The sequence below is a fragment of the Chrysemys picta genome, chromosome 4, assembly GCF_011386835.1.
Source record: "Chrysemys picta bellii isolate R12L10 chromosome 4, ASM1138683v2, whole genome shotgun sequence".
In the NCBI taxonomy this organism is placed as follows: Eukaryota; Metazoa; Chordata; order Testudines; family Emydidae; genus Chrysemys; species Chrysemys picta.
The window spans coordinates 42,887,751-42,908,575 of NC_088794.1; the positions used below are offsets into that span (position 1 = coordinate 42,887,751).

At 40.6% G+C, this 20,825-nt stretch overlaps 1 protein-coding gene across 30 annotated transcripts in view; it reads left to right on the plus strand.

Annotated features, from left to right (window-relative positions):
- Nucleotides 1–20,825, plus strand: part of PLEKHA7 (pleckstrin homology domain containing A7) — a 299,188-nt gene that overhangs the window by 177,246 nt on the left and 101,117 nt on the right. For all 30 annotated transcript variants that reach the window (XM_042858812.2, XM_005308701.4, XM_005308705.5 and 27 more), the window contains 3 exons: nucleotides 11,676–11,787; nucleotides 17,336–17,440; nucleotides 19,260–19,332. In XM_042858812.2, coding sequence (XP_042714746.2) covers nucleotides 11,676–11,787; nucleotides 17,336–17,440; nucleotides 19,260–19,332 — 290 coding nt within the window. The remainder of the gene's footprint in view (nucleotides 1–11,675; nucleotides 11,788–17,335; nucleotides 17,441–19,259; nucleotides 19,333–20,825) is intronic.

Here is a 20,825-nt window from a genome sequence, read left to right on the forward strand (position 1 = left end):
CAATGCAGAATGACACGTATTTATTTTCATTATCTGAGTCAGATGCTACTCCATAGAATTCCTCTCCTTCCCTCCATACAAACTTCCTACCATTTGGGGACCCCTCTCACCAATTGATTCTTCAACAGGAGGCAAACTCTCTGCTACATCAGAGAGCAATAGAGAGCATCCCCTCCCCCCGCCCCCCCCCCAGTACCAAGGGAGAGAGTTCTATTCCCCTTAATTCCTAATCTCCAGAAAGGGCGGGGAATGGAGACCCATTCTGGATCTTTGGCAGCTCAACATCTGCATCAGAAAGCTGAAATTCAGGATGCTTACACTGGCATCTATAATCCCCTCCTTTCAGGAGGTAGTGTGATACGTAATTCTCTACATGAAAGACACATATTGTCATGTGGACATTAACACAGGAAGTTCCTGCTCTCTAGGGTTGGCCTGGGTTGGCATTATCAATTCTATGTCCTTCTCTTTGGGCTTGCGATGGTGTTCAACATGTTCACAAATGTGTTCTTAGCAGTGGTGGCCCAGATCAGGTATGGGAACACCATAAACCCCTGGCATCTGGACAACTGACTCCTTGTAGGACAGTCTCGCCAAGAAGTTTTATCAGTGATACAGTCCCTTCGATGCCTTCTCACCATGGTAGGGGTCTGAATAAACAAAGACAAGTCCATTTTTGTCACCCACACAGACAGTCCATTTTATAGGGACGTGGCTCGATTCCACCTCTGCACAAGCTTTTAGGGTGACCATATCACCACACTAAAATATTGGGACACATCTTCTTCTAGATTTAAATTAAAATATTTATCTGAAATGGAATATCAGCATTTTGATGGAATTTCAGCTAAATACCTATTTGAATTAGAATTTCAGTACAGCTCTAGTGTGAACTGTTCTGCTCCGAGTGTAGCTGGGAAAAAAGATTCCGTAGAAGTGACTCTTGCTGTATAAATACTTGTTTTTCACAGTATTCCCAGTCCAATCCCAGGAATCAAACTCTGAAATTACATTTTCTGTATGGAGTTCATCTCTGAAACTGAGCATTGTGCTATTGAAGTTGGACCTTTTAAAAATATGAACTTTGTCCTAAATATATCTAAGTACTACCTAAGACAAAAGTACAAGCAACCTAAAAGTTCTTACTTTACTTCACCTCGAAGATCCTTTTTATATATTTGCATAGTAAGTATGGCTAAAATTCATGAAAACACTCCTTTTAAATGCATGAATTTAAAATCAGGACTTTATATTATGTAAAGCAGACTAGATCCAAAAAAAAAGTTTTAAAACTGCTTTTATGGTGAAGCAGTGCTAAGAGCAAATATTCATAATTGTTTAAATATTTCACTTTATATTGCACTGATTTTCAAAAAGTTATTTTTACATGCATACTAATAAGAAGCAGGTGTTTTAACAGCTGCATGTTTGAAACTGAATCTGTTGTGAACTACTGATATTTGTGTTGGATGTTTTTAAAAGTTTCTATCTGAAACTAGAAATATAAAATGTAACTCTGAGGGCCTATTGTAATTGTGTAAAGTGTGGACCATTAATGATGGTTTGGAATCTTGATGACTCCCATTGTCTGCAGATGGCTGTATTTACCTGTGAGTCTTCCTGTATATGTGTGTGCTGGCAAGTGAGTAATGAAGTCTTGCAGTGACATGTGATCATGTCACCTGAACTGGAATCCATCTTTAACCTGGTGCTTTTCCAGTGAGGGGGGGTGGAAACCCAGAGAGACAAAGAGTTCCCGCCTTATGCAAAAGATATATAAAGGGGGGGAAGAGAACAGAGAAAGGAGAAGCCATCATAAAGAATCCCCTAGCTACCACCTGAGCTGCAACAAGAGCTGTACCAGGGGAAAGAATTGTGCCCAGGCCTGGAAGGTGTCCAGTCTGAGATACAGATAATTTCCTCACCCTCAGAGATGTTTCAGTAAGTTTTTCTCAGACTGGAAATTTTATATTTTATATTTCTAGTTTCAGATACAAGAGTGGTACATTTATACAAATCAGATGATCACACTCAGTAGATTATAAGCTTTGTAATGATACCTTACAAGAGACCTTTTGCATGAGGCATATCCCAGTTACTTACATTCACTTATTACCGTATTTTCTCTAAAACTATCTCAGTTATATTATATTGACTTATTATCAAGTTTTTATAAAACCATATAGACTGCACAACGTCACAGTATGGACTACTTCAATACAAAATACAAGCACGTTTTTTGTGTTTTAATTAATCAAGCCTGAGTTTTATCGTGCCTGTTTGCTTGTATTCTGTGTAACTGCAGTTGATCAAGCCAGTACACCACCCCTTGAGAGATAGCCTTGTGCTTGTTTCATCCATTGTATTTGGTTACTATGGCAGCAAAAAATGGTGAATAAAACCCCCACCAAAATACCTGGGATATAGAAACATAAACTTAGGCTATTTAGTTTTCTGCCTAAAAGAGTAGAAGGTTTAATTAAATTAAAAGGTAGACAGATTAATTTGAAGCTGTTTTGATTCAGTAACAGAAGGTTGTTTGTGGCTTTTATTTATACAGGTTTTTTTCTGTGGGTTAAGTATTGTATCTCTTTTAGGAAAACTGAATTAGCCATCTCATAGACATTAAACATTCCGGTTGCTGGTGAAAATGCTGCAGTATTGGATTTTGTTGTTTTGTAAAAACAAGTGAGGTTTGCCAAGAAATTCTTTGTAATCAATTAAATGTGCTCTCCATATAGATAGGAATGCAGTCTAGGTATGATGGGGAATGGCATAGTGAGTCAGGAGCTACTGTACCAAACGGCCTGCTTTCACGGGCTTTATATTGATTCACACAGGTCCAGAATGCCAACTGCAGCAAATGGCAGTTTTCCAAAAATGTGTGCCAAGTAAGGTGTAATCATTTGGATTAGCTAACCTTCCCCTGAGTATGTGCCTGTGTGTGTGCTTGTATGATGGGAGAGAAAGAGAACTGAAAAAATAAGTTGAATAACATGCCACTGTTACGGCAGCGCAGCTGTTGTTGAATAATAGATATCATTAAACTCCGGTATAGGTGCGTTTGAACTGATGATGTTGAATATGGATTATGGGTTTTCTTTACTTATTTGTAAAAGTAACTTTGTTTTTAACTCTTGTCAATGTTAATATGCTTGAGTGTTCCAGACAGTAAAATGGGATTGTCTCTACATATTTCCTTTTTATTTAAAATAGTAACTGGCTAAGGATGTCCTCTTCGTTAATTGACAATTAAGAGACTTGCATTTGAGTGTTGTGTGTGGAATTGGGTTATGTTCTGGATTGATTTCGTTTTGATGAGCATGTAAATTCATCCTTGAAATGCCAGGTAGAAACTGATATGATTAATCCTTTATTTTCGGTTGTTCTCATTAGCCCTTATATAGTTGCAGGTAGTTTGGATCAACACACGGGTGGCTCACAAGCCATTATTTTAGCTGGAGAGTTATACATTTGTTTAATATTAATCAACTGGCTATTTTTCAGAAAAGTTTCCAACAGGGACATGGAAAAATAAGTCTTAATTATTTTAAAGGAATTATTACACTGACACAGGTACAGATTAAATATACCCTTTCTCTTTTATTCTCTCATGTTGTATTGGATTGACACCCTATCCTGCTATTTTTTAATAACTACCTAGGATGTCTTAACAGGTGTCTTACTAATCTATTAGAATTCTTTGAAGAGGTCAACAAACATGTGGACAAGGGGGATCCAGTGGACATAGTGTACTTAGATTTCCAGAAAGCCTTGGACAAGGTCCCTCACCAAAGGCTCTTATGTAAATTAAGCTGCCATGGGATAAAAGGGAAGGTCCTTTCATGGATTGAGAACTGGTTAAAAGACAGGGAACAAAGGGTAGGAATTAATGGTAAATTCTCAGAATGGAGAGGGGTAACTAGTGGTGTTCCCCAAGGGTCAGTCCTCGGACCGATCCTATTCAACTTATTCGTAAATGATCTGGAGAAAGGGGTAAACAGTTAGGTGGCAAAGTTTGCAGATGTCACTAAACTGCTAAAGATAGTTAAGACCAAAGCAGACTGTAAAGAACTTCAAAAAGATCTCACAAAACTAAGTGATTGGGCAACAAAATGACAAATGAAATTTAATGTGGATAAATGTAAAGTAATGCACATTGGAAAAAATAATCCCAACTATACATACAATATGATGGGGGCTAATTTAGCTACAACAAGTCAGGAAAAAGATCTTGGAGTCATCGTGGATAGTTCTCTGAAAATGTCCACGCAGTGTGCAGAGGTGGTCAAAAAAGCAAATGTTAGGAATCATTAAAAAGGAGATAGAGAATAAGACTGAGAATATATTATTGTCCTTATATAAATCAATGGTACGCCCTCATCTCGAATACTGCATACAGGTGTGGTCTCCTCATCTCAAAAAAGATATACTGGCACTAGAAAAGGTTCAGAAAAGGGCAACTAAAATGATTAAGGGTTTGGAACGGGTCCCATATGAGGAGAGGTTAAAGAGGCTAGGACTCTTCAGCTTGGAAAAGAGGAGACTAAGGGGGGATATGATAGAGGTATATAAAATCATGAGTGATGTGGAGAAAGTGGATAAGGAAAAGTTATTTACTTATTCCCATAATACAAGAACTAGGGGTCATCAAATGAAATTAATAGGCAGCAGGTTTAAAACAAATAAAAGGAAGTTCTTCTTCACGCAGCGCACAGTCAACTTGTGGAACTCATTACCTGAGGAGGTTGTGAAGGCTAGGACTATAACAGAGTTTAAAAGAGAACTGGATAAATTCATGGTGGTTAAGTCCATTAATGGCTATTAGCCAGGACGGGTAAGGAATGGTGTCCCTAGCCTCTGTCTGTCAGAGGGTGGAGATGGATGGCAGGAGAGAGATCACTTGATCGTTGCCTGTTAGTGGTCAATGCCAGGTGCCCCAGAGGGAGTGAACCTGTCGGTAGACAGGATACTGGGCTAGATGGACCTTTGGTCTGACCCGGTACGGCCTCTCTTATGTTCTTAACAGGTTTATGAATCATTGCCATGTTACCATTGGAAATAAAATGTTAATCATTCCAACACTGAGCTTTTCATTTTGTTTAGAGAGAGATTATGTGGTAATATAAACATCAAATGTCTCAATTTAGCAAGGTGTTACCGTATTGCACAGTAAGCCTCTTTATACAATGCAGGAAGTGTAGTTTCCGGTAATTTGATTAAATTGAGTGAAACTACTGACTCGACTCAGATTTATCAAATCAAGCATGTCTATCAAATGTCAGTATTAAAAGAAAGTTTGACAGGTGTGCAGTGGTTTTTTTGGGTCAGGCAAATGTACTTCGAGCTAAATCTTCAAAAGGACTTAGGTGCCTAAGTCCAACATTTTGGTACCACTGGGATCCTCTGACCCCCCACTCAGCTTCTGCCTAATTTTGTAGACACCTACATTTCTGCTATTTAATGTTCTCATGGCATGTAAGTTTCTCACTGCTGTCTAATCCTAGGCACCTAGAAGCCTATCTCCCACCTAAATCCCATTAGCGTCCTTAGATGAGGCATTGCAGGACCTGATCTGGTAGGCTTTCTCCAAAGCACATCTAAACTCACAAGTAGGTGATGGTAGGGGTGCCTGCCTTAAACTTTTAGCTCAGTGAATGTGGGGAGACCCCAGTTCAATTCCACATTTTGTCTGATGTGGAGAAGAGTCTCCCACTTCTCAGGAAAGTAGCCTAACTACTGAGCCATGGGATATATATGGACTATGTGTAAGGGTATCTCAGTCTCTCTTGTTGGAGTTGTTCCACTGTGGTTAGCCTAGTGGTTAAAGCACTCACCTGAGAATTGGGAGACCTAAGTTCAAATCATTTCTGAAGATTAGGCAGACGGGGGGAATTGAACCTGCATCTCCCACTTCAACGGTTTGTGCTCTAAGCTGAGCTAAAAGTTTATAAGGGAAGAGAAGGCAAAAAAAAAACCAGCTTAGACTTTTTCTTGGGAGTTCACAGTACAGTCAGGGAACTGCAGCCTGAAAGCAAACCCATCAGAAAGGAGAAAGATGCATGTCTGCACCCAAGACAGTCGATGGCTGGGGTGCTGGAGCCAAGAATGGGGACCCTTGCTGGCCCATAGAGTGGGACCACAGGTACAATTACTCTGTATTGTGACACATAATGCCTAATCTAAAGGTATTGTTACCATGGGAGAATGGTCCAGTTAGTTTTGATTTTTAAATAAGTTAGATAGTGTGTGTGTGTGTGTGTGTGTGTGTGTGTGTGTGTGTGTGTGTGTGTGTGTGTGTGTGTGTGAGAGAGAGAGAGAGAGAGAGAGAGAGAGAGAGATCATGCACAGCTGGCCAACCATTATGGGCGGCGGGTATCATAGGCTAGGGAAGGCTGTGCCTTCCCAAACAGCCAGGCGTGGTCCTACCCACACTCCGCCCCCAGGCCTCTTCCTGCTTCCTGCTCTGGCCCACTCTTCCCAGATCCCCTGTGCAGTGGCTCGGGCTGGTGCTGGGGACCGCTCTCCCAGCGCTCTGGGGCTGCGGGGTGTGTCTGGCTGGGGCCGCTCTGCCTGCCCTCCTGGCACTCCAGCACTGGGGCTGCACTGCCTTGCCTGACGGTGCTCTGGGGCTGAGCTGCACTGCCTGGCCACCCGGCACTCTGGGGCAAGGTATCGGCCGGAAGGGATGGAGCTGGGGGCTAGCCTCTCCCAGCCAGCAGTCCACATGCTGCCCATGCCAACCATATGTATTCCATGGCTTTCCCAGTCTTTAAAACTTCCTAATTTGTGATTTGGGTTAAATTTTGGATTTTAATGCCCCAAACTGTCATAAAAAAACAAGAGATTAATTTCTTCAAGGCCCAGCCAATTTCCTGAGAGATGCCCACTCTCTTTGTAAATCTTGTATTTTATTTTTAGTGGCCATCTTGGTGCTCTTAAATCTAGTGCTTTAAATTATTTTGGATGAACATGTGATGAAATGCAGGATACCTTAACATCTTTACTGGAAATAGGCTGGAATCTCCTGCTAGGTACAAGGACTAGAAAAATAAGAGTGAGGGGTATGGAGAAGGACATGTTCAAATTAAGCCTTAAAAAAAGAATCAGAGGTACAAAAAGGTCAACTGAGGTCTGCAATCTCCACGTCCTGTAAAATGTACCTTAGAAAGAGGAGAATAGGGAATCTAATGAGAAGCAGAAAGTATAGGTTAATGGTTCACATGAGGGTAAGGCAAAATTGTATATATAGAACATCTCAAAACTCCCTGCTAAAACTGGACACTAAAGCTGACAAAATACTGAAAAAAGGGTATCTGCAAGGCAAGCAGAACAGACTGGGAGATCAAGCTGTCAGGCATACAAGACAGGCAGAGGTTGTAAAGGCTGCATGAAGCTTAAAGAGATTATTTTAAGGGCTCTAAAATCCTCTTCTTCCCAAACCTGACCCTACTTACAAAGGCTAGAAGTAAAGGCTTGATGTCAGGCATTTGAAACAGAGGGAATCAATGTTGCACTGTTATTTCCTCCAAGCTTAATTTAAATTACATGTTCAAAAATAGTCTCTCTCTTTTGGGACGTCAAATCAACCGAGAAACTGTTGGACAGGTAATCATTCAGGATGGAATAACTGGTGTAATTTAGGAAGAGCTGATGGTGGCTGACCTCTTGTCTTGAATGAACACCTTGTGGCAGACTGCTCTGATGGCAAACTGTTTTCCTCTAATTGTTTGCTGTTTTGTATGAGTGATAATGCTCAAAATGCTACTGTTCCCTGTTGTACTTAGTATTGGACTGAATATCTCTGGCAGCAATGTTTAGGGTGGGTAATTTGCCAAAGTTTTTATGTAAATTTTAATGCATGCATTTTAAGATTAGAGTGGGAGAAATTCATAATTGTCATTAACCTGTTTGCACTGTTAATCATTTTTGTTGTAACTGTGGGTGTGTTTACAAAGCAACTAGACACCCGTGGCTTGCCTGTGCCAGCTGACTTGGGCTTTGGCTGTGGGTCTGTTTCATTTCTGTGTAGACTTCCGGGCTTGGTCTGGAGCCTTCCTCTGTGACCCTGCAAGGTGGGAGGGTCCCAGAGCTCAGGCCACAGCCCAAGTCCAGAAGTCTACACAACAATGAAACAGCCCCACAGCCCAAGCCCTGCAAGCCCAAGTCGATTGGCATGGACATCTAGTTGCTGTGTAGACATACCCTTAATTGCCACTTGTCTAACAAGTTACCTTCATTATAGTTGAGCAAACTGCATTGTATTTTAATGTTTCAGACAGTACCACGTGGGCTCTTTAAATCCTTGGAACAAGAATGGTCTTGTGTTTAAATCACAGTTCTGAGAGCCAGAGCTGGGAATTGAAGCTGGCTGCAAAAGGGGAATCCCTCTGTGAACATGTTCATGTTTTTGGGAAAAGTATTGCCCTGTAGAGGGACAAATGTCAAAAATATGAAATTTTTCATAGAAAGGGCTTTAAAAAAGGGGGGAGGAGGGGAGAGAAGGAAAGATTTTTTTCAGCTTCTTAGTGCCCTTAGGGAAGGCTCTTGTCAGTTTAACTTGTGAAACTGTCAATAGTCTTCCAGCCTGCCTGCCAGAGAGGCAGAGTGCTCTGTGCCTCAGGTTCCTCATCTTGAAATAGAGAGAATTCTTATTTCATCAGTGGCGGCGTTGGTGCTCTGAGGTGAAATTAATTAATGCTTCTATAGTGTATGAGATCCTCTTTGGTTTGAAGGGGCTATGTAAGTGTAAAATATACAACAGTATTAGGAATATTGTTATTACGGCTGCCACCACTACTACCACCGGATATCTTCCTCACCCGGTATGCTTTTACCAATACCAATGTGCTAAGAACACCTCTACCCTGATATAACGCGACCTGATATAACACTAATTCGGATTTAACGTGGTAAAGCAGCGCTCCAGGGGGGCGGGGCTGTGCACTCTGGCGGATCAAAGCAAGTTCGATATAACGCGGTTTCACCTATAACACGGTAAGATTTTTTGGCTCCCGAGGACAGCGTTATATTGCGGTAGAGGTGTATAGACCGACAAAAAGTTAGCTCTTTGTTTAAAATATTTTTCGCCTGTATATTACTAAATAAATGCAGAAGATTGTATGTTCTGGTAGTTTTGTGAATAGTTGAGGTCTGCTGCTTGAGAATTTATCGCATATCGTCTGTTACTACATTAAAAAAAATCTTGGTGTTTTTTTTTAAAGTATATTTCATTTAACTTTACTATGTTAACAAACAAGTTCTGTCTTGATCCTGGAACAAGATAATTGACTTCTTGCATCAATACAATTATTTTTTTACTGTTGGCAATCCTCTTGTCCTCCAGTGACCTAGTCTTACTAATCCCACCTTCCTTCAAACCAAATAATAATTCTTTATTGCTTCCTGCTTGATGTCACCTCTCTCCCTCTTTCCATCTGAACAATCAACTCTCCTGTGCCATAAACAACAGGCCTAGCAAAAAAGTTGTGGACTTTAATTAGCGTACCAGACCTAGCAAAAAAGTTTAAATGACACTGACATATCAATCTCTTCTTTTCCCACTCACCTACATCTGTATAACTAATATACTACAGGGCATAAATATGTAAAAAGCACAAAACCATTTAAACAAAATTGGTACAGTCCCAGAAACTCAACTGAGGAAAATTGATGTATAACTAGAACAGAATGAGTTTAAAACAAATCTGTAAGATCATAAGAGTAGTTAATAAAATTTTCCATGTTTTTATTTGATGATAACCAGTTAGCAAAAAAATCCTAATTTTTTAAAATATTCCATATGACAATTTAAAACTGAAAACACTTTCTTCTGAAGACTTGTTTAAATCTGTTCAGAATACCAGTTAAGCAGAATTCTGAAATTTTCCAACATAGAAAACTAAGCAGAAATGTTAAGATTGTCCCTTTTGTGTTTTTTCAGGTCACTTTACAAGAGAAAATTACAATATGGCATAACTTTCTCCTCTTTTGTTCTACAGAAAGATTAGGGCAACTGAGAGAGACAAAGGAATGTAGAAATGTTTAATGCTTCTCTTCATTTAAGAGAAACCTTTGACTAAGGTTAAAAGTGCCTAAGTCACTTTTGAAAATGAGGGTTAAGCTTTACCTCTCTGTGCATCACTTTCCTATCGCTGTTCCTTTACCTATTTAGATTGTAAACTCCTCAGAGCAGGGGCTGTCTTGTGTTTGTACAGTGCCTTGTGCAGTGTACAAGATCAAAGGGGCTTTGATCTTGCTTGTGGTCTCTAGCCGCTACCATAATACAAAAAATAATAATATTTTTTCTTCATTGCAAAATTATTACATAATATGATCCTGGCCACTGTTGATTTTACAGGCTTACTCCATCCAAGGGCTGGAGTAGCTGTAACATAGACCTTAAAGGTGTAACCTTAGTGCATACATTAATATGAATATTCTCTTGCTTGCACCAGCTAGAAGAGATGTTCTATATTATCTCTGGCTGCTTAGCCTCATGTTCATGCTTTCATCAGGTTAAATGCTTGTTATCAAAGTTGGTATTTTGGCTAGATCACAGGTACCAAGTTAAGATGAATTTAAACGGGAAAGACGATGTTGCATTTAGCTGATTAGTGGCAATAGAGTACAACCGCAGCTTAGTTAAATGGATGACACAACAAGCTTGGCATTTTCCTGAAAAAGAAATGCACCCAGCCAAAAGTGTATTGGGAATGCTGTTGGAATAAAAGAATGTGTGAAGATTTTTTTCATGTCACAAGCAAAGGCAGACATATTTGTGCATTTGAAATATCTTACTTTTTTTTACTGAAGGTAAAGCTATGAAAATAGATCATTTGGCTTCTACACACAGAGTAAACCATTGGACCAAATCGAATAGAAGTAGTTGAGTGTGCTCGTCTTGCCTTGGTATATGGCTGCTGTGCAGAGTAAGAAGTGTACATTTCTTATGAGGAATAGGTTTGGTGATAAATATCTGTAAGGAGTTCCTCTTCTAGGGTGTTGGCTTTTTGTTTTGTCCTTAAGGGACATGTCCATTTCATTCAATGATACATTATAAATATTAGCCATCTTCTCTCTCTGGGTAATGCGGAGGATCTGACCCTTAATTGTATTAATCAGATTGGATGATTCTGTGTGGGCACAGGGCTCTGCCCTTGTGAAACAACTTGCAGCGTCGGGGCCTATGAAAGCATAACACTTAGACTTTCAGCTTCTGAATGAAATACAGGCTGTATGACAATCAAGTCTGAAACAATGTTTTTCTGAGAAAATTCCACAGAATTTTAATATGCACCCTTTGAGGATAACTTTTAATTTTCCAGACTAAAATAATATATTTATCAAATATTTTGTTGATATTTTTCCTTCAACTTATCTGTTACTATCTGTGGTTAATATATGGTTAATGGTTAGCTAATGATTATCTATGTATATTTCAACTCCTTTTTACAGACATTAGAAAAATGTTACAATGTGTGGAATAGTGTATCATACTACTGTTACTTTTTTGTTACCAATAAAGAATTATGAACCACTAAATACCATTGGCAATATCTTCTTAGAAAAGACCTAGTACCAAAATGATGGGTGTTCCAATTGATCCTTTAAGTGTGTGTATAAAAAAAAAAAAGCAAAAGCTGATTGTTTTATACTTTTTCTTTCTTTTCTAGGCAGAATTCACACATGTCCAAGCAACAAGTAAACCAAAGACCCTCAAGCATGGTCAGTGAAACATCCACTGCAGTAACTACATCCACTGTAGATACAAAACCTGGCTCCAAGGTAAGACAAAAGTCGTATCATTTGGTCTGGTGGTAAAACCCTGGATCCCTTGAAGTCAAGGGGAACTTTGTTACTGAATTCAGTGAAGTCAGGATTTCACCCTGGAAGTCTAATAATGGTTTTCCAGGGAATGACGATATTAAAATATCTTCCACCCATGCAAAATTGGGAAAAAAACAAGAATAACTAAATAAGCTTTGGACAGCTCAGAAGCCCCCAAGTAGATGACAATTTTAGGTGAGTATTTGAAAATTATTGATGAGATGAAATGCAGAGTTTGAGAGGTTCCTAAGGAGTGGAAGTATGTGTAAGTAATACTGGTATTCCCACAGGTCATATGATTGTCCAAAGCACTTCAAAATCACCTGCAAAACAGTGGAAATTTTAACTTGGTCTTCCACTTAATTTCCCTTTAGTTCTCATCACTTCCTCTTCCTTTATCTTAGGCACTTCTCCACTTTAGCCTCTTGTATCATTAGTGCTTGCACCGCTACTATATTTGGAACATTTAGATTACAAAAATAATAGAAAAAATCAACAAGCAGAACTGGTACAGAATATGGCAAAAATGGTCATCTTTCTGAGGGCACAAAATATACCTGTGCTTTACTTTAGTAAACCCAAACTTACTTTAGTTGCATCTCCAAGACTACAGTAAATTAAAAAATAGAAGATGAGGGGAAGGGGGATGTGGGGTTCCATGCAGAGCAGATAAAGCACACGACCACTGTGGTTGCAGGCTGAATCCGAATTCTGTTTATTGCAAGCTTTCTTTTATAGTTTTTCTCTACATTACATAACACAATTAGGCTATAATAACACATCTACGGATTGGACAAGAAGGAGAATCATGTGTTTATCACATGTATAGCCCCACACCGATTGGTTCAACCGTTCCTTACATAAGGCCATGATTTGTTTACCTCATCTTATATAATACTAGACCACCAGGGGGCCTTACATAAGGCCATGATCATTTTATATAATCCTAGACCACCAGGGGGTCTTACATAAGCCCATGATCATTTTATATAATCCTAGACCACCAGGGGGTCTTACATAAGCCCATGATTTGTTTACCTGGCAAGTGTCCCATCGTGACCCTTACCTCCTCATGGAACTTTTCATTAGGTTGGTGTAGGGATGATACATCCCCACACCTCCCCCCTTTTTCTTAAATAAGGAACTTTTTAAGAAACGTAATATTACGTAAATGCCCACGAAAACCATTGGGATGTAAATAAGGATAGCCAATAAGACATGTTCTAAAGGGATTCGATGGGGTGGCCATGGACAAGCAAAAAGGGCTTCTTGGCCAGTCTGGTTCGCCCAGGTGATCCAAACATTTTGTCGTGGGTTAACAAAAGGTACAGAGTTTGGACATACAAAGACCCCTGCTCCTATAATAAGGAGTCTGAACAAATAGAAGCACAGCATTATCAGGTGTCTAGGTTGTAGCAAACAACAAGTGCAAGTACGGTGCCGCGGGGTCGTCGTCCGGCTTCTGCGTGGCGGCGTCGGGCTCTTTAGCAATTTGTGTCTTGAGCCACGGCCGGAGGGATCTTATCCGGTGGTTTTTTCCTATATGTCCTTTCAAAGTTAGATAAGCCTGGCTCCGCCATTCTTTTTAACCTATTCTGCAACTGCTCACCCTGCCCCGGGAACTCCGCCCGGAACTCTGGGGTACAAACATTATTGGTGACAGGAAAGCCGGGCTGTTTCAGGGCTCGCAATGTGTGGGACTGCGGGGGATGGCTCTCACCGGCCAAATGGGACAACTGATTCAGCATGTCCTGTAGCTGAAGGCCCTGTTTGTACATTCCCGCGTTTCTGCCCCCATTTCAACAAACGGGACAACGCGTCAGAGGGAAGCTTCTCTCCCCGCTTTTTAGCGATGCGTAATAAAAAATTATGCACCGTCTCCTCCTCTGCAGACAAAGCAGAGCCCATTTTATTAAATGCAGCCGCTCACCTGTGAGCTCACGAACGTCTCTCTCGGACGACCAGGAGCCGGTATCCTCCGGTACCTCCTGCCGCGGCTGCCACCTCCGCCTTTTCTCACCGAACGCTTCAGTCGGCTGTGAGCTCACGAACGTCTCTCTCGGACGACCAGGAGCCGGTATCCTCCGGTACCTCCTGCCGCGGCTGCCACCTCCGCCTTTTCTCACCGAACGCTTCAGTCGGCTGTGAGCTCACGAACGTCTCTCTCGGACGACCAGGAGCCGGTATCCTCCGGTACCTCCTGCCGCGGCTGCCACCTCCACCTTTTCTCACCGAACGCTTCAGTCGGCTGCCTCGATGCCCAAGCCGAATCACGTCGGGGTCACCATTTGTGGGGTTCCATGCGGAGCAGATAAAGCACACGACCACTGTGGTTGCAGGCTGAATCCGAATCCTGTTTATTACAAGCTTTCTTTTATAGTTTTTTCTCAACATTACATAACACAATTAGGCTATAATAACACATCTACGGATTGGACAAGAAGGAGAATCATGTGTTTATCACATGTATAGCCCCACACCGATTGGTTCAACCGTTCCTTACATAAGGCCATGATTTGTTTACCTCATCTTATATAATACTAGACCACCAGGGGGCCTTACATAAGGCCATGATCATTTTATATAATCCTAGACCACCAGGGGGTCTTACATAAGCCCATGATCATTTTATATAATCCTAGACCACCAGGGGGTCTTACATAAGCCCATGATTTGTTTACCTGGCAAGTGTCCCATCGTGACCCTTACCTCCTCATGGAACTTTTCATTAGGTTGGTGTAGGGATGATACATCCCCACAGGGGGAAATGACTATAAGGAAGCAAAAATAATAGGAGAGCTAGCTAAGAAATATAAATGAAGCCTTAAATTTGTCTGTGGCCTTTTCACTTCTCAAACCTTCTTCATTGGGAAGGTGTAAAATCTGTTAAGTATCCAAGTCAGTGATACTCATACCTCAGTGGTTTAGGACCAAAATTAGCTATCAACATTACCCAAAAGAGCCACAATATTGTTAATTCATTGTTTCAGTTACACATTAAAGAGACACTTGTGGCTCACAAATCTGTGTCTGAGTATCGCTGATCTAAGTAAAAGAAGAAAGGGTTTCGCCAAATTGTAAAGAATGTTTACTGAGTTAACCTCTTTGTTATTGTGGCATCAGCTGAAAACTTGAGTTCTGTTGTATTATTTTTCTTGGCTGATTACTGGAGAGAAGTAAGTCATTTAATGAAAAACTCAAAAACACATTTTAGATCCAGAGTATAATAATGCAATTACAGGTTACTAGACCAATGCACATGTTGTTATATGGCAGTCATTAGTATTATTAAAGCCAAACGTGTTAACAATAAAAGTATACTAATAGATGGATTTTTCATCTTAAAATAGTAAGCTTAAATGTCCACTTGAGGTACATGGTAAATTCTTTCAGTCACAGTTGTGAATACTTACATGTTTATATTTATTTTATTAACTTCCTTATGACGATTTTTTTAAATGCCAATTAATTTTTAAAATTTTGGTTTTGTTGATTATGGTAGAGACAATTAGTGACACTGCCAAAATTGACAGACTTAACAGTTTACCTAATGTAAGTAACTTTGGTGTGTAGAACTCTGTTGTAAGGTAGGAAGGAGACTTTTCTCACCCCCTTCTCCAATTTGCCAGTAACTGATGTCCAACATCACCTTACAACATCCTTCAGTCTTTCTCTTTACCCCATGAGGAACTCTACTACAGTTCTGTCCGCATCCTATAGATGAGATGAGCCAGTGTGCTCTTGGCAGCCTACCACATGCAGCATTTCTCCCAATGCAGCAGCATGGGCTCTGGTACAGAGCTGGGCGAACTGGTTGGGTGGAATCTCTTCTGCTTCTCGTCCTCCTCCAGTAAGATTTACTGAGGTCCTCTTTACTCTAAGTCATTTTTACCTCACCTTTGCTTTGCCCCAGAGAGATTCTTACTTATCATCGGGAACTTCTCCCTTGTGGAACCTTTTGCTTCCAATAATCTACTTGTTTTCAGGAGGAGGGGGGACAACATGACATCCAAGGTCTTAACGGATCCACTCTTACTCAGAGCTAGACTTAATTATTCCATGCATCCCTAGCAGTTCAATCACTCCTGCTCCTCCACAGACTCAGAAGTGGACATTTTTGGCTCTCTCTCAAACAAACAAAGATTGTCTTCCCCCTTCCCAAGGATCACTTGGGCAGTACTGAGCAGCAGTGAGAATCTCTGGACAAACATTAGGGCATTCCAAATTCATGTAAAGATAAGACACTAAGTATCATATTATACTGTCAGAAGAACATAAGAATGGCTATACTGGATCAGAGCAATGGTCCATCTAGCCCAGTATCCTGTCTTCCAATGGTGACCGGTGCCAGGTGCTTCAGAGGGAATGAACAGAACAAGGCAATTATTGAGTGATCCATTCCCTGTCATCCAGCCCCAGCTTCTGGCAATCAGAGGTTTAGGGACACCCAGAGCATGGGGTTACATCCCTAACCACCTTGGCTAATAGACGTTGATGGACCAGTCCTCCGTGAACTTATCTACTTTTTTGAACCCAGTTATATTTTTGGCCTTCACGTCCTCTGGCAATTTAATTCTTCAGGTTGACTCTGTTGTGTTGTATGAAGAAGTATTTCCTTATGTTTGCAGGGAACATACAACATAACCTGTCAAACATAACTTGCTGTCTACTAATTTCATTGGGTGACCCCTGTTTCATGTGTTATGAAGGGGTAAATAACAGTTCCTTATTCACTTTCTCCACACCATTCATGATATTATAAACCTCTATCATATCCCCCCTTAGTTGTCTCTTTTCTATGCTGAACAGTTTCAGTCTTTTTTAATCTCTCCTCACATGGAAGTTGTTCCATACCCCTAATAGTTTTGTTGCCCTTCTGTACTTTTTCCAATTCAAATGTATCGTGTTTTTTTTTAGATGGGGTGATCAGAACTGCACAGTGTTCAAGGCACAAGGCGTACCATGGATTTATGGCATTATGATATTTTCTGTTTTATCTATCCCTTTCTTAATGGTTCCTAACATTGTTAGCATTATTGACTGCCACTGCACATTGAGCAGATGTTTTCAGAAAACTGTCCACAATGACTCCCAAGATCTTTCTCGAGTAACAGCTAATTTAGACCCCACTGCTTTGCATATATCATTGGGATTATGTTTTCCAATGTGCATTACTTTGCATTTATCAACACTGAATTTCATCTGCCACTTTGTTGCCCAGTCGCCCAGTTTTTAAGTTGGAAAAGTTGGACACCAACACTGTTATGATTCAGATGAAATTGGAACAGCATTTGGTACTGATACGTTGATGATAATGGGAAGCTGACTTTCCTCAACTACTTACTTAATTAAATACTATTGCCAATACATATGTGCCTTTGAAGAGTGCTAGAACTATTTCATTACTGTGTAAAAAAATATGAAACGATGCCTCTGTTATTTGTAGTCTGACTGATGTGACTCTAGTACAGTATGTTTAGTACTATTGTAATGTGCTTCTTTTCAGGTTTTAAAATCTGGCAATAAAGTTCACAGCTTTGGAAAGAGGGACCAGTCTATCAAGAGGAACCCTAATGTTCCTGTTGTGGTGAGAGGCTGGCTACACAAACAGGTGTGTGAGAGATTATATATTTCTCTCTTTGTATTGCGGAATGTACAACAGAATATATCAGATAGCTATGAAAGCTTTTTAGAAAACAGTAAAAGAATTGAAGGGCCTGAATTTCAATGTTGTGGAACACCTGAAGCTCCCATTGACTTCAGTAGAGAGTTCACTTGCTCAGCACCGCTAAAAGTCAGGCATTTAAGTTTTCAATAGAGGTTTGATTTGAACATGGAAAAAATGAGAGAAACGTTATAGTATGGTTTAAATGTGGAAGCCACAACTTTATTTTAAACTGCTACCTAATTCTGGTAACCACTGCACACTACCTGGCAGGGTTATTCCAGTGTGGCTCTCAACTGGCACCGATGACCCTACTATGTCTAAATCTGAGTGTGATTATAAAGGCCTGCCAGTGGATTCTGACTCCTTCCCATCCTCCACTGTAGAGGTAGGAGGGATAAGATAAAAGGAGCCACAAGCTGAGCGAGACAGAGGCCAGCCCTCTCATCATGTATTACCATACCAGGACTATTGCCTGAGCAGCCCACTCTAGGTTACAGGGACTTTAGTCAGATCCTTTTTAACCCACCAATCATGCTGGAATCTGCCAGCATTGCAGCAGTTGTAACCTAAATGCCCCAGAACAAGACCTCCTGGATGTCATAGTAAGTGAAAAAAATCCACACAGCAGTTGGCCAGTTTTGCCATATGAACAAATTCCTTTCCATATCCTACACTGCTGATCAGCCTAGCCCCCACCATCACTGGCGATCTATCAGTTAGATTAAAAGGCAGCGAGGATGGGAGCCCTTGATGGCTAACCTCTCTAGGTAATAAACTGTATCAACTCACATTCCACTACCAGCAAAGGGGAGCTAGTGTCCTGGCCCTGGTAGCACCCCAGTGGCAGCTGCAGTGGGTGAGGCAGGCCCCAATAGTCCAGATCATAAAGGCCTTTTCCTTTTGTTCCAGTATGGAACTGACAGTTTTGTTCTTTTTAACTTATAAAATCTTATCTTAAATCAACAATCCACACATGGTTAAGAGGTGTCAATTCATCCTAAAATGTATTGACAATGTTCAAAACCCCTTTCTTTCCTAAAACATGAATTATTTCATACAAAAAAAATTAAATTGTAATTGCTTTTCAAATCTCTGTGCTATAGCTGATAATACATATTCTGTTTAAAATCTCAACTGCTTAAGGCCTCATAGGCTATAGTGTATTCTAAATAGATTTTTTAAGTTACCTTGAAGGTTAGTGACAAAGTCTTCTAGGAAGTGTGTCTTAGCCTTTTTGTATTTTCTATGAATTTTGTCTCTTGATTTATTTACAGTTTTTTATGCTTTTCTGTGCTGTTCCACTAAGTTTTCCCTGTTCACTCTGCTTATATGCTGATACTCATCTCTGTCAAGAAGCAGTCCTTGGAATGAGTATCACTTCCTGATACACAACTAATTATCCTAATTACCTGATAGATCTGTGAGGAAAATATATGGTAGCTACCCATACTGTGTAATCCATGTACCCTTCAGATTTTAGATTAGTTAGAGAATAAAAATAATTTTTTTGAAAATTGTCCTGGATAGCATAGGGAAGCTTTGTCCTGTAACTAGATATTAGCCTTGATGATTCTATCATTGCATAATGTTTCTTCAAGCACAAGTAAAATATTTATTTTTGTAATTATTAATATTGTATTTTGGGACATCTCTGGTAATCTGTTAATTAGTAGAGCACTGTAGGAATTAGATAATAAAACAGACACTATATGAGCTTTTATTTGAACTGAAAGAAATTGTATTAAATTCCTTGCTTTTGCAGGATAGCTCTGGAATGAGATTATGGAAAAGACGATGGTTTGTGCTGTCTGATTATTGTTTGTTTTACTACAAAGGTGAGTAGACAATGTAGTGGTTTTGAGAGTTTTCATGAAACTGAGGCCATTGTGAAAAATGTTCTAATTTGCTCTTCAGAACGTCTCTTTAGAGCTAAAAAAAACCTGTTAAACTTTTTCGCCACTGTTTACCCTTCAAACAATTTTTTAACATTAAATTGTGACTCAAACCCTCATTAGAAAGTAACATTACTGTTTGCTTGCTTGCTTATATTGTATTGGTTTGTCACACTTATTGGAATAAAGTTATGGTTAAAATATGGGTAGTCCAGAGATGTTTGTTTCGAGCAGTGATATAGACGATGGATGATGTTGCTCTGTATTTTTATAGCGTTTTACATGTTCAAAGCACATTTCCAACATTAATAAACATGTAGGAAAGTAAGTATTTGTACAGCTGGAAAAAGAATGAGATTGTGACTTGCCAAAAGCCAGACAATCAGTGGCAAAGTCTGGATTAGAACCCATGATACCTGACTCTTGCTCCAGTCTTTAACCACTAAGTTTTTTGTATGATCTTTGGTAAGTCACACAACTTCTCTATGCCTTAGTTTGTTCCTGAATCGAATGGGGATAGTACTTCCCTAATTCACATGGATGTTGAGATTAAGTACATTGTTTGTAAAGTGCTTTGAAATATTTGGAAGGTTTTATAGAAGTGCAAACTATTATTTATTCATATTTATGGCTATTGTTCCTCTATGTAGTGCCAGTAATAATGAATGTTCATTAACTATAGTAATTATTTGGTTAGATGTAAGACTCACTGAGTGAAATTGTTTTAGATTATCATAATGGTCTATTCTGGCCTTAAAACAAACAAACAAACAAAAAAAAACTAAGAATGTTTACTATATATTGATCTGAGAACATTGCACACATGAGTGAGTAAAAAGACAGGAAGGAAGAAGAAACAGGGTGGCCAGTCCCCATGCATGGGGCCTTACTAGGAATGGATCCAGAGGGGAGTCTAAGTGGAGACAGTGCTACCTATCAGTAGGCTAGGGTTACCATATTTCAGCAAGCAAAAAAGAGGACGGGAGGAGCCCCGCCCTAGCCCCGCCCCTGCCCCTCCCACTTCCCGCCCCCCCAGAACTGACTGCCCCCTCCTGGGACCCCTGCCCCTAACTGCCCCCCAGGACTCCACTCCCTATCTAAGCCTCCCTGCCTCTTGTCCCCTGACTGCCCCAACCCTTATCCACACCCCCACCCCCAGACAGACCCCTGGGACTCCCACGCCCCATCCAACCACTCCCCACCCCCTGACAGCCCCCCCCCAGAACTCCCAACCCATCTAAACCCCTCTGCTCCCTGTCCCCTGACTGCTCCGATCCCTCTCCGCACTCCTGCCCCCTGACAGCCCCCCCCAGAACTCGCAACCCATCTAAACCCCTCTGCTCCCTGTCCCCTGACTGCTCCGATCCCTCTCCCCACTCCTGCCTCCTGACAGCTCCCCCCCAGAACTCTCAGCCCCCCACCCCACTCCTTGTCCC